Genomic DNA, 12,702 nt, shown 5'->3' on the forward strand with positions numbered 1-12,702 from the left:
TTTACAGGAGTCAAAGTAGTCAACTGGGTGGAGATTCCTATGGGTTGTAAAACCGCAATGGTGCTGCCCATGCTGTCACGTAGGCCATAATGACACAGATATAAAAATTAGGCCTCTATCTATCTCTATGGGCGTACCGGTTGCGCATGCGCAACCCTTCGGCTGTGTGTCACCCTCGGTGAAAAAGTGTTTGGAAGTATCTCGTGTGTTTTAATGCTTGAGATTGACAGTTTTTGTCATGCTTTGCTGAATTGAAACAGTTTGTCATAAATAACGAAGAAAGGGAGTACCGACAACAATGCTGCGTGTCTGCTTGAAAGGGGCAAATTCTGCAGCGCGGGTAAGTATCACTGTGTTCTAAATGGAATATCTAGCTAGCTAGCTAGCTAGCATGCTAGCCGAGCGGTCATTCAGTGACCCAGAGACCGGGCCTACACCACTGTGCTTGTTGTTGGGAGAAATAAACAGTGCACGTCTTCAGACATGTTTTATAACCTCTCATCACAACATATAGTGTACGTTAAGGTGGGAATTCAATGTCATAACATAAAGTTTCATGTTAAATGCCTTCATTGAAAGAAAGCTGCGCTAAACTTAGGTTACTGAACGTAACTTGACGCAAATCTTGTAATTTCATGCAAATCACGTAATTACGTAGTGGAAAGAGGCGTATTTCTATTGATTGACTGCACTGCCTTCCGAATAAAACAAAGACTGGAGAGTGACACGAGCGTGCACCAATGCACACCGTAGAATTGGAGGCGGGGCTCGGTGGTTGTATGATACATTTTTATATTAATGTTGTGTACATGTGCGATAACGCAAATGTTGTAGTCAAGTTGTTTTGCTACACACGTTCATGTATCTGTGTAGGGGAAATGCTGTCTCTGCTACTGATTCCTAGCACAATCAGTTTAATTTCAACTAGCTACGTGAAAAAGAAAGGACAAATGCACATTCATATCAAGGGGACATGACCTTGGCAAATTCTTAGTTCATAGAATGACCTGAAGAAATTGGCTTTTGTTTGTGGAAATGTTTCCATTGCAGAATTGCACACATGTAATAACTGATTAATGAGCTTTTCTTGTCAGCTATCCTATTCCAATGAATTTTAATAGTGCTGGTGTATTTTGTATAGGTCCCATAATAGACATGTGGTGCTCCTGTGGATAGTGCGTGTGTATGCTGATCTTCTTCTCCTTTCCATAGAAATGCCTGTGTGGGAATGGTGTCCCCCTTCACCCCCTCCAGCAATGTCGTAGCTACACTTCAGGAGGCTCAGGGTAGGTGACTTGTCTCCTGCTGAGTTACTTAAGTGGCCAAATGCTACATTGAGCTGTTTATGTTAATTGATAGAGCAGCTACCTTATTTTTTTTAATTTTTTTTATTTAACCTTTATTTAACCAGGTAGGCAAATTGAGAACACGTTCTCATTTACAATTGCGACCTGGCCAAGATAAAGCAAAGCAGTTCGACACATACAACAACACATAGTTACACATGGAGTAAAAACAAACATATAGTCAATAATACAGTGAAAAAAAAATAAGTCTATATACAATGTGAGCAAGTGAGGTGAGATAAGGGAGGTGAAGGCAAACAGATATATGTATAAATAAAATATAAAAAGGCCATGGAGGCGAAGTGAGTACAACACAGCAAGTAAAATAAAAACTAAAAAACACTGGAATGGTTGGTTTGCATTGGAAGAAAGTGCAAAGTAGAGACAGAAATAATGGGGTGCAAAGGAGCAAAATAAATTAATAAATAAATACAGTAGGTAAAGAGGTAGTTGTTTGGGCTAAATTGTAGATGGGTTATGTACAGGTGCAGTAATCTATGAGCTGCTCTGACAGCTGGTGCTTAAAGCTAGTGAGGGAGATAGGTGTTTCCAGTTTCAGAGATTTTTGTAGTTCGTTCCAGTCATTGGCAGCAGAGAACTGGAAGGAGAGGCGTCCAAAGGAAGAATTGGTTTTGGGGGTGACTAGAGAGATATACCTGCTGGAGCGCGTGCTACAGGTAGGTGCTGCTATGGTGACCAGCGAGCTGAGATAAGGGGGGACTTTACCTAGCAGGGTCTTGTAGATGACCTGGAACCAGTGGGTTTGGCGACGAGTATGAAGCGAGGGCCAGCCAACGAGAGTGTACAGGTCGCAGTGGTGGGTAGTATATGGGGCTTTGGTGACAAAACGGATGGCACTGTGATAGACTGCATCCAATTTATTGAGTAGGGTTTTGGAGGCTATTTTGTAAATGACATCACCGAAGTCGAGGATTGGTAGGATGGTCAGTTTTACAAGGGTATGTTTGGCAGCATGAGTAAAGGATGCTTTGTTGCGGAATAGGAAGCCAATTCTAGATTTGACTTTGGATTGGAGATGTTTGATGTGGGTCTGGAAGGAGAGTTTACAGTCTAACCAGACACCTAGGTATTTGTAGTTGTCCACATATTCTAAGTCAGAGCCGTCCAAAGTAGTGATGTTGGACAGGCGGGCAGGAGCAGGCAGCGATCGGTTGAAGAGCATGCATTTGGTTTTACTTGTATTTAAGAGCAGTTGGAGGCCACGGAAGGAGAGTTGTATGGCATTGAAGCTCGCCTGGAGGGTTGTTAACACAGTGTCAAAAGAAGGGCCAGAAGTATACAGAATAGTGTCGTCTGCGTAGAGGTGGATCAGAGAATCACCAGCAGCAAGAGCGACATCATTGATGTAAACAGAGAAGAGGGTCGGTCCAAGAATTGAACCCTGTGGCACCCCCATAGAGACTGCCAGAGGCCCGGACAACAGACCCTCCGATTTGACACACTGAACTCTATCAGAGAAGTAGTTGGTGAACCAGGCGAGGCAATCATTAGAGAAACCAAGGCTGTCGAGTCTGCCAATGAGGATGTGGTGATTGACAGAGTCAAAAGCCTTGGCCAGGTCAATGAATACGGCTGCACAGTATTGTTTCCTATCGATGGCGGTTACGATATCGTTTATGACCTTGAGCGTGGCTGAGGTGCACCCATGACCAGCTCTGAAACCAGATTGCATAGCGGAGAAGGTGTGGTGTGATTCGAAATGGTCGGTAATCTGTTTGTTGACTTGGCTTTCGAAGACCTTAGAAAGGCAGGGTAGGATAGATATAGGTCTGTAGCAGTTAGGGTCAAGGGTGTCCCCCCCTTTGAAGAGGGGGATAACCGCAGCTGCTTTCCAATCTTTGGGGATCTCAGACGACACGAAAGAGAGGTTGAAGAGGCTAGTAATAGGGGTGGCAACAATTTCAGCAGATAGTTTTAGAAAGAAAGGGTCCAGATTATCTAGCCCGGCTGATTTGTAAGGGTCCAGATTTTGCAGCTCGTTAAGAACATCAGCTGACTGTATTTGGGAGAAAGAGAAATGGGGAAGGCTTGGGCGAGTAGCAGAGGGGAGGGCAGTGCTGTTGTCCGGGGTAGGGGCAGCCAGGTGGAAAGCATGGCCAGCCGTAGAAAAATGCTTATTGAAATTCTCAATTATAGTGGATTTGTCGGTGGTGACAGTGTTTCCTATCTTCAGAGCGGTTGGAAGCTGGGAGGAGGTGTTCTTATTCTCCATGGACTTTACGGTGTCCCAGAACTTTTTTGAATTTGTGTTGCAGGAAGCAAATTTCTGCTTGAAAAAGCTAGCCTTGGCTGTTCTAACTGCCTGTGTATATTGGTTTCTGGCTTCCCTGAAAAGTTGCATATCACGGGGGCTGTTCGATGCTAATGCAGAACGCCATAGGATGTTTTTCTGATGGTTAAGGGCAGTCAGGTCAGGAGAGAACCAAGGGCTATATCTGTTCCTGGTTCTAAATTTCTTGAATGGGGCATGCTTATTCAAGATGGTGAGGAAGGCATTTTTAAAAAATGACCAGGCATCCTCTACTGACGGGATGAGATCAATATCCTTCCAGGATATCCCGGCCAGGTCGATTAGGAAGGCCTGCTCGCTGAAGTGTTTCAGGGAGCGTTTGACAGTGATGAGTGGAGGTCGTTTGACCGCTGACCCATTACGGATGCAGGCAATGAGGCAGTGATCGCTGAGATCTTGGTTGAAAACAGCAGAGGTGTATTTGGAGGGCAAGTTTGTTAGGATGATATCTATGAGGGTACCCGTGTTTACGGAATTGGGGTGGTACCTGGTAGGTTCATTGATAATTTGTGTGAGATTGAGGGCATCAAGCTTAGATTGTAGGGTGGCTGGGGTGTTGAGCATGTTCAAATTTAGGTCGCCTAGCAGCACGAGCTCTGAAGATAGATGGGGGGCAATCAGTTCACATATAGTGTCCAGAGCACAGCTGGGGGCAGAGGGTGGTCTATAGCAGGCGGCAACGGTGAGAGACTTGTTTTTAGAGAGGTGGATTTTTAAAAGTAGAAGTTCAAATTGTTTGGGAACAGACCTGGATAGTATAACAGAACTCTGCAGGCAGTCTTTGCAGTAGATTGCAACACCGCCCCCTTTGGCCGTTCTATCTTGTCTGAAAATATTGTAATTGGGGATAAAAATGTCTGAATTTTTGGTGGTCTTTCTAAGCCAGGATTCAGACACGGCTAAAACATCCGGGTTGGTAGAGTGTGCTAAAGCAGTGAACAAAACAAACTTAGGGAGGAGGCTTCTAATGTTAACATGCATGAAGCCAAGGCTATTACGGTTACAGAAGTCATCAAAAGAGAGCGCCTGGGGAATAGGAGTGGAGCCAGGTACTGCAGGGCCTGGATTCACCTCTACATCACCAGAGGAACAGAGGAGAAGTAGGATAATGGTACGGCTAAAAGCTATGAGAATTGGTCGCCTAGAGCTACTAGAGCAGAGAGTAAAAGGAAGTTTCTGGGGGCGATAAAATAGTTTAAAGGAATAATGTACAGACAAAGGTATGGTAGGATGTGAATACAGTGGAGGTAAACCTAGGTATTGAGTGATGATGAGAGAGATCTTGTCTCTAGAAACATCATTGAAACCAGGTGATGTCATCGCATATGTGGGTGGTGGAACTGATAGGTTGGATATGGTATAGAGATCAGGGCTAGAATCTCTACAGTGAAATAAGCCAATAAACACTAACCAGAACAGCAATGGACAAGGCATATTTACATTAAGGAGAGGCATGCTTAATCGAGTGATCAGTAAGGGTCCAGTGAGTAGAGGTTGGTTGGGGTCGTGGCAATCCAGACAGCTGGCCGGGTATATGGCTATCGGTAGCAGCATAGGATGGAGGTCTGTTTGTAGATTCCGTCGGTAGGTTCCGTGTAGTGGGGTTTTGTTCAGATAGCAGCCGATAGGACAGCTAACGATTAGCGGGCCTCAGGTGAGCGTTCAGGTAACGTCGGGACGGATTTGCCGGTTGGATAAATCCCTCGGGCAGATAACGTCGGCAGTCAGTCGTGAAGGCCCGGTGGGGTTCTGTATCTGCAGCAGCAACAAAAGAAACGGGTCCGGATGGTGATGGAACTCCTCAGCTGGCTAGCTCCAGCATGATTTGAGTTTGCTCCGGGGTCGACGTGAGCCAATAGTCACACGGTATGCAGCTAGCTAGCTGCGAAATCAAGGTGCAAGTGTCCAGAGCCTGCGGTTGGAATCCGGGGAAACTGGGAGAAAAAAAGTCCCGGAATGCTCCGGTCCGAGTCGCGTTGCACAAAAGTGCCGGTAGATTATCGAGCTAAAGGAATAGCTGATGACCGCAAAACGTGGGCAGCTGAAACACCAACGCTAGCTAGCAAACCGGCTAATTTCGGGGCAGCTACAGATTAGCTTCTGGCTAGCTATCGGAGTAGCTTCTGGTTAGCTATCAGGCTAGCTTCTGAATTAGCCCCTGGCTATCTTCCACGATGGATTTTCAGATTGAGGTAAATATTACTTATTGTAATTGGTGAAGCGGGTTGCAGGAAAGCTTTTGCAGGAAAGCTTTTGTAGTTGAGTTCTTGGATAATAAAATAAATAAAAGATATGTGAAGAAAAGGTGTAAATATATATATATATATATATATATATATATATACAGGACACGACAAGACAATACGGAAAAGACGTCTGAACTGCTAAGCCACCTTGGAGAGAGCGGGTCAAGGACCTTACTGTCCTTGACCCGTGCTTGTAAATAAATCAATTAAAGAGAGGAAGGAGTAAGTTACTCTAAAGCTGCACACAAGCACTAAAGCCATTATCAATGTGATATTCCCTTATATCATTCTGATTGGCCGCTGCTTTGTTTGCTTTCTTGTGTGTTTGAATATCTTAACTCTGACTGTACTTGCAGGTCTTCTGCAGGAAAGATTGTAGCTGCCAGTGTCCTCACTGTAGGTGGAGGAGTTGGTGGCACAATTCTATATGCCAATTGGGATCCCAAATTCAGGGCCAATATTGAGAAATCCATACCATACTCAGATCAAGTGTTTGGACTGGCTCTCGGCCCAGCACCACCGCCACCTGTTATAAATAAACCAGTAAGTCAAATAACCTGTGTTCTAGAGCACATTTTGAGGAGTCATAGTTTGTCATTCGTGTCATTACATTTTACTTAGTCTGTTGTCAAACACAAGCTAGCTCATCTAACAAAAGAACCACATACAGATGTTCACATTCAATTCAATCTTCCCTGACACTATTATTCTATTACTGTCCTGAAGAGAAAGGTTGAACCTGTTCAGATTTCCTCCATGTCTGAAGTGTGGAAAGACTCGAAGCAGCCAAAGGCCAAAGAGGTTGAGAAAAAAGCAGAGCAGCCAGATGCTGAGGGACCCCCTGCTCCAGCACCTCAGGAGACCCTAGAGGGTGAGTTACAGCTGTGCCTGAGAGAGCTGACGTACTTCATGCTCTCTGAGGTGTTGAAAAAAAAATTATCTTGTGAGTCAAGTACTAAGAACGTTGGCACGCCATTATTTTTAAGACTATTCAATTAAGAGGGATCAGGTGCTTAATGTGAATATCATCCATTAGACGTTGCATGCTTCTGGAATCAAATTTTTCACAACAAACCCATTTCTTCTCTCCGTTGTCGAACTGAAAGGATCTGCTGAAATTGTGTTGTTTTCTTGGGATGGTTTACTTCATTGTTCTTACAAATACAAATTGCCTTGAACTGTTAAGTTTTATTGCTATTGTCGATGCATGATTAGACACTTTTCAGGTTAGCAAAGAGTTATCCTCTAAATCACTGAACATTGCATAATCGCATGATATTTTATGCCTTTAAATCTATTTATGCGATATATTATCTTAGTTTTCCCCTCAAATCGGTATCTCCTTGGAGAGTAAGTCATTAATTTACTCTTAATTTTCTTTGTTAGCTAATTGTTCAATATCTTGACATGTGGCAAGTTTCTTAATTAGCTGATGGCTTTAACAAGGTGGTCATTATACCTCTGCAGAACTTACAATATTATTTAGCTAGGTTAACGATTTTTCGTTTAAGGGCCTTGAGTCTGTCTGTGGTGTTGATAAAATTGGGATCCCATCAAACCAGTGAAGGACTTGACTGTTGATGGGAACTGAGTATTTCATCTCAACTAAATGAGTCTTCCGTACTAAAGTAGAGGAATGTGATGCAGGTCACATGTCTGCTGTGGGTTTTGAGAAGACCAGTTGACGATCAGGTGACAGATCTAGTCCGTCAGTGTAAATCACTGGAGTGAGAGAATGGGTATCTGCCTGTGTTACTTTAGAGGTTTGCCTTATTATCTACAGCTATGCTATTAGTCAATATTGCTGCTGTGTTCTTGAGTGTGACAGTTTCACATGTCCTGTTGGTTACCATAACACGGCCATGCCAAGAAGACCAGTCAGTCCACTGATGTTGAGCTCCACTGTGTTGTTGCAGAAGCTTCTGCTCAAGTGGCACAAATCCTTTCAGCCATCGGCGAGGTGCCCTCTGTGCCAGCCCCTGGAACCCACGAGGCAGAGGCCGTGCCACCCCCAGCCGCCCTCGAGGGGGTCCCGGCAGGTCAGAACCGGGTGGATACAGCCTCCCCTGCATGGGTGCATGGCGCTCTCTCTTTCACTAATATAAGGGGTCCTAGGGTGCATGGCTCCATGCTCTATGCCTGTTCTTCTCTAATACTTGTTTTTCCTTCCTGTTCATTATTCTCCTGGTGATTTGTATTTGCCATCTCACCCTTTCACCTCTGTTTACTGTACACCTCTGCATAAAGACTCTTCATGCTGTCCACTTCCAGCCTCTAAACTAATCACTACCCCTCACAAAACCCTTAATACTAGATTACACTAGCTTGTAAAGCATATGATATGTATCTGTGTTACTCTGCAATTTATTTGTATTTAGAGGTTATATGTTGTGGATAAGTGAGTTGTTCATGTTAGTGGGTATTTTACTATACCTGTTCATGCCATACTACAGTCGTGGCCAAAAGTTTAGAGAATTACACAAATATTAATTTTCACAATGTCTGCTGCCTCAGTGTCTTTAGATATTTTTGTCAGATGTTACTATGGAATACTGAGGTATAATTAAAGGCATTTCATAAGTGTCAAAGGCTTTTATTGACAATTACATGAAGTTGATGCAAAAAGTCAATATTTGCAGTGTTGACCCTTCTTTTTCAAGACCTCTGCAATCCGCCCTGGCATGCTGTCAATTAACTTCTGGGCCAGATCCTGACTGATGGCAGCCCATTCGTGCATAAATCAATGCTTGGAGTGGGTCAGAATTTGTTGGTTTTTGTTTGTCCACCCGCCTCTTGAGGATTGACCACAAGTTTTCAATGGGATTAAGGTCTGGGGAGTTTCTTGGCCATGGACCCAAAATATTGATGTTTTGTTCCCTGAGCCACTTAGTTATCACTTTTGCCTAATGGCAAGGTGCTCCATTATGCTGGAAAGGGCATTGTTCGTCACCAAATTGTTCCTGGATGGTTGGGAGAAGTTGCTCTCGGAAGATGTGTTGGTACCATTCTTTATTCATGGCTGTGCTCTTAGGCAAAATTGTGAGTGAGCTCATTCCCTTGGCTGAGAAGCAACCCCACATATGAATGCTCTCAGGATGCTTTACTGTTGGCATGACACAGGACTGATGGTAGCACTCACCTTGTTTTCTCCGGACAAGCTTTTTTCCGGATGCCCCAAACAATCGGAAAGGGGATTCATCAGAGAAAATTACTTTACCCCAGTCCTCAGCAGTCCAATCCCTGTACCTTTTGCAGAATATCAGTCTGTCCCTGATGTTTTTCCTGGAGAGAAGTGGCTTCTTTGCTGCCCTTCTTGACACCAGGCCATCCTCCAAAAGTCTTCGCCTCACTGTGCGTGCAGATGCACTCACACCTACCTGCTGCCATTCCTGAGCAACCTCTGTACTGGTGGTGCCACGATCCCGCAGCTGAATCAACTTTAGGAGACGGTCCTGGCGCTTGCTGGACTTTCTTGTGCGCCCTGAAGCCTTCTTCACAACAATTGAACCGCTCTCCTTGAAGTTCTTGATGATCCGATAAATGGTTGATTTAGGTGCAATCTTACTGGCAGCAATATCCTTGCCTGTGAAACCCTTTTTGTGCAAAGCAATGATGACGGCACGTGTTTCCTTGCAGGTAACCATGGATGACAGAGAAGGAACAATGATTCCAAGCACCACCCTCCTTTTGAAGCTTCCAGTCTGTTATTTGAACTCAATCAGCATGACCGAGTGATCTCCAGCCTTGTCCTCGTCAACACTCACACCTGTGTTAACTAGAGAATCACTGACATGATGTCAGCTGGTCCTTTTGTGGCAGGGCTGAAATGCAGTGGAAATGTTTTTGGGGGATTCAGTTCATTTGCATGGCAAAGAGGGACTTTGCAATTAATTGCAATTCATCTGATCACTCTTCATAACATTCTGGAGTATATGCAAATTGCCATCATACAAACTGAGGCAGCAGACTTTGGGAAAATTTATATTTGTGTCACTCAACTTTTGGCCACAACTGTACAGTGTAATCTGTAGTAGCAGGTAAGCGCTACATGTATGTGTGAATGGAATGTAGGGCATGTGTTTTTGTGGCCATGATTTTGTCTGCAGAGCAAAATGTACTGAGGTTGTTCTGTATCCCCCTAGCGGCAGCAAAATGTACTGAGTGTGAACATGAGCCTGCAGTGAAGGAGCGTCCTGAGGGTGAAGTGGCTGCCCGTCTTGCTGAGCAGGATAAGGCTGAGCAGGACCTCCTGACATGTAGGTGTCTCATCTTTCCCTGTCACCTTTTGCTATTACCGTAATTTCCGGACTATAAGCCGCTACTTTTTTCTCACGCTATGAACCTTGCGCTTTATACAATGACGCGGCTAATTTATGGATTTTTCCCGCTTTCACAAATTCATGCCGCCAAAAAACTGGGCACCGTCACATAATGTGACGTAAATCGAGCGCGCTCAAACTTTCCATCATTCTGATTACGGTAGTCATTTTGTCACCCTCATCATGGCAAAGACACGGAGAAATGCATATGATGCAGCTTTCAATTTGAAGGCGATCGATCTGGCTGTTGGAAAAGGAAATAGTGCTGCTGCACGGGAGCCTTAATGAGTCGGTGATAAGATGTTGGAAACAGCAGCGTGAGAAACTGACTTAGTGCAAAAAGACAACAAAAGTTTTCAGAGGAAAGAAAAGCAGATGGCCCGAACTAGAAAATGAGGCTTGGATGAGTTTGCCTCCGGATGAAAGTGAGGAGAGCGCCAAGAAAACGATCCAACATCGGATTTAGCAATTCTGAGGCTATTCAACTCCGACACCAAAGGAGATGACTTCAGTGGTTTCAGTGCACAGGAGGAAGATAGTGACCAAGGACTTTCTTGGTAGGCTATTGTTTACTGCTATTTAAAAAAAAAAAAAAAAATGTTACAAGCCGTGTTTCGTTAAAGCCTATTTATTTTTGTTACAAGCCGTGTTTCGTTTAAAGGCTGTGTAAAGTTCATTTGTTTCAAAGTACCGGTAGGCACCTGCGGCTTATAGACACGTGCGGCTTATTTATGTACAAAAAAAAAAAAAAATCTGTGGGTGCGGCTTATATTCAGGTGCGCTTAATAGTCCAGCAATTACGGTAGTTATGGAGCCTGTTACACCGTAACAACATACATTTACTCTGGCTTAAAGCATTATATACAATGAAGACAAATGCAATACATGAGTCAATGAGTACAGTTGACGCATGTTTTTTTTCAGCAGATTGCCATTGATGCATGGTCTTGTTACATTATGGAGTGCAGGTTTGACATGGGGATTGCTTAGATGGCATCATGATTGACTAACAAGGTAACCAGGCTGTGTGTGTACTGTTGCAGCTCTGTCATCCAATCTGGAAGATGCTCTGGGCAGCACAGCCAAGGTGACCCTGCAGGCCATCGGTGCTCAGGAGGCAGCTCTGCAGGCCATTGCCCAGCACACCCGCCAACTGAGGGAGGCCATGGAGGCTGAGGTGAGGAAGGGACATATCTTCAAAAACAACCCAAACTGGAGAAATTTTTCAAATGTTTTTAGCCTCATATTACATCCACGTTCTGTTGTGAATGTTTGTTTTATGACCCTCAAACTGAAGAAGGCCTCAGCGTCTGAGGAGAGGAAGGGACACGGGTACACATTTTGAAAAAGTGTAACCCATACTTGTGATTTCCTAATTAAATCCTTTTGTAGATGTTTGTATTGTTAGGCATCGGAGGCCAGGGAGGGGGCTGAGGTGAGGGGGGGGGGGTGGACATATTCTCAAGTGTGAAAAGGGGAGTTCTGCTAGCTATTCACGTCTAGCAGTTTTTCATTACATTAAAATAGTGCTGCACGCTATAGCCAAAATATCATATTGCAATTATATTTTTTCATTTTTTGAAATAGCGATATGAGTTGCTATGTTGCAAAACGCTTGGGTGAACGCTTGGAATATAGTGCTGTTGGGCATGACAAAGAGAGCACGCCGCAGGGATGAGTTATTTTCCATCCCAACATGCCTCCCCAGTCCCTATCAGAATGGGGCATTGCACAAACGAGATGCTGCAGTAGATCTGGACCACCACAACTCGCACCTCCTATTTTCAGAGAATAAGATCAAGAGAATAAATCTTCTTAGGGATCTGCGTCCCGTCAATGGGACAGTTGTAAATCATGCAGCGCCTTGTGTCACGATCACAGATTTTAGAGAAACAACAAATGTCGGTACATATAAGTGTCTTATATCGGCTGAAAGCTTAAATTCTTGTTAATATAACTGCACTGACCAATTTACAGTAGCTATTATGGCTATAAAAAAATGCCACGCTATTGTTTGAAGAGCACTAACAAAACACTTTTTTCACCGCAATAGGTTTGATAAATTCACCTCTGAAGGTGAAATGTGTACTTCTGAGATCTTGCTCTAATTTATCATCCAAAGGGTCTGAGAGAACATGAAGTGTCGTTTTGTTAGATACAATCCCTTTTCATATTCTGAAAAGGTCCATATAGCATGCACAATCGTTTTTGTATTTCCACATGTTTCATTTTCTAAGAAAGGAATCTATGAAAATCTTACCCTAATTGTTGTTTCAACCGTTCAAATCACATTCGTATGCATTCCTCAGATCCTAGAACTTAACCAGACTTCACTATATCATTAGGGGTGTCGTATATCCTATAGGACACCACATTTGGTCAGAGAGCGACACTTTCATGGCACGCCGATGATGCGGGCTGTCTCCACTTGATCGACTGTAACTTTGTCAGATAAGCACCAATCGGGGTCAAACTAAGCT

At 43.9% G+C, this 12,702-nt stretch overlaps 1 protein-coding gene across 3 annotated transcripts in view; it reads left to right on the forward strand.

The window, feature by feature from the left end:
* The window catches only part of immt (inner membrane protein, mitochondrial (mitofilin)), a 25,364-nt gene continuing 12,662 nt past the window's right edge, over positions 1–12,702 (forward strand). For 2 of the 3 annotated variants that reach the window (XM_055888550.1, XM_055888551.1), the window contains exons 1-7: positions 1–340; positions 1,213–1,286; positions 6,260–6,446; positions 6,630–6,774; positions 7,820–7,942; positions 10,046–10,159; positions 11,266–11,399. In XM_055888550.1, coding sequence (XP_055744525.1) covers positions 299–340; positions 1,213–1,286; positions 6,260–6,446; positions 6,630–6,774; positions 7,820–7,942; positions 10,046–10,159; positions 11,266–11,399 — 819 coding nt within the window. In that variant the 5' untranslated portion in view covers positions 1–298. The remainder of the gene's footprint in view (positions 341–1,212; positions 1,287–6,259; positions 6,447–6,629; positions 6,775–7,819; positions 7,943–10,045; positions 10,160–11,265; positions 11,400–12,702) is intronic. The other variant, XM_055888552.1, reaches the window with a different exon arrangement.

The sequence above is a fragment of the Salvelinus fontinalis genome, chromosome 29 (genome assembly GCF_029448725.1).
Source record: "Salvelinus fontinalis isolate EN_2023a chromosome 29, ASM2944872v1, whole genome shotgun sequence".
In the NCBI taxonomy this organism is placed as follows: Eukaryota; Metazoa; Chordata; class Actinopteri; order Salmoniformes; family Salmonidae; genus Salvelinus; species Salvelinus fontinalis.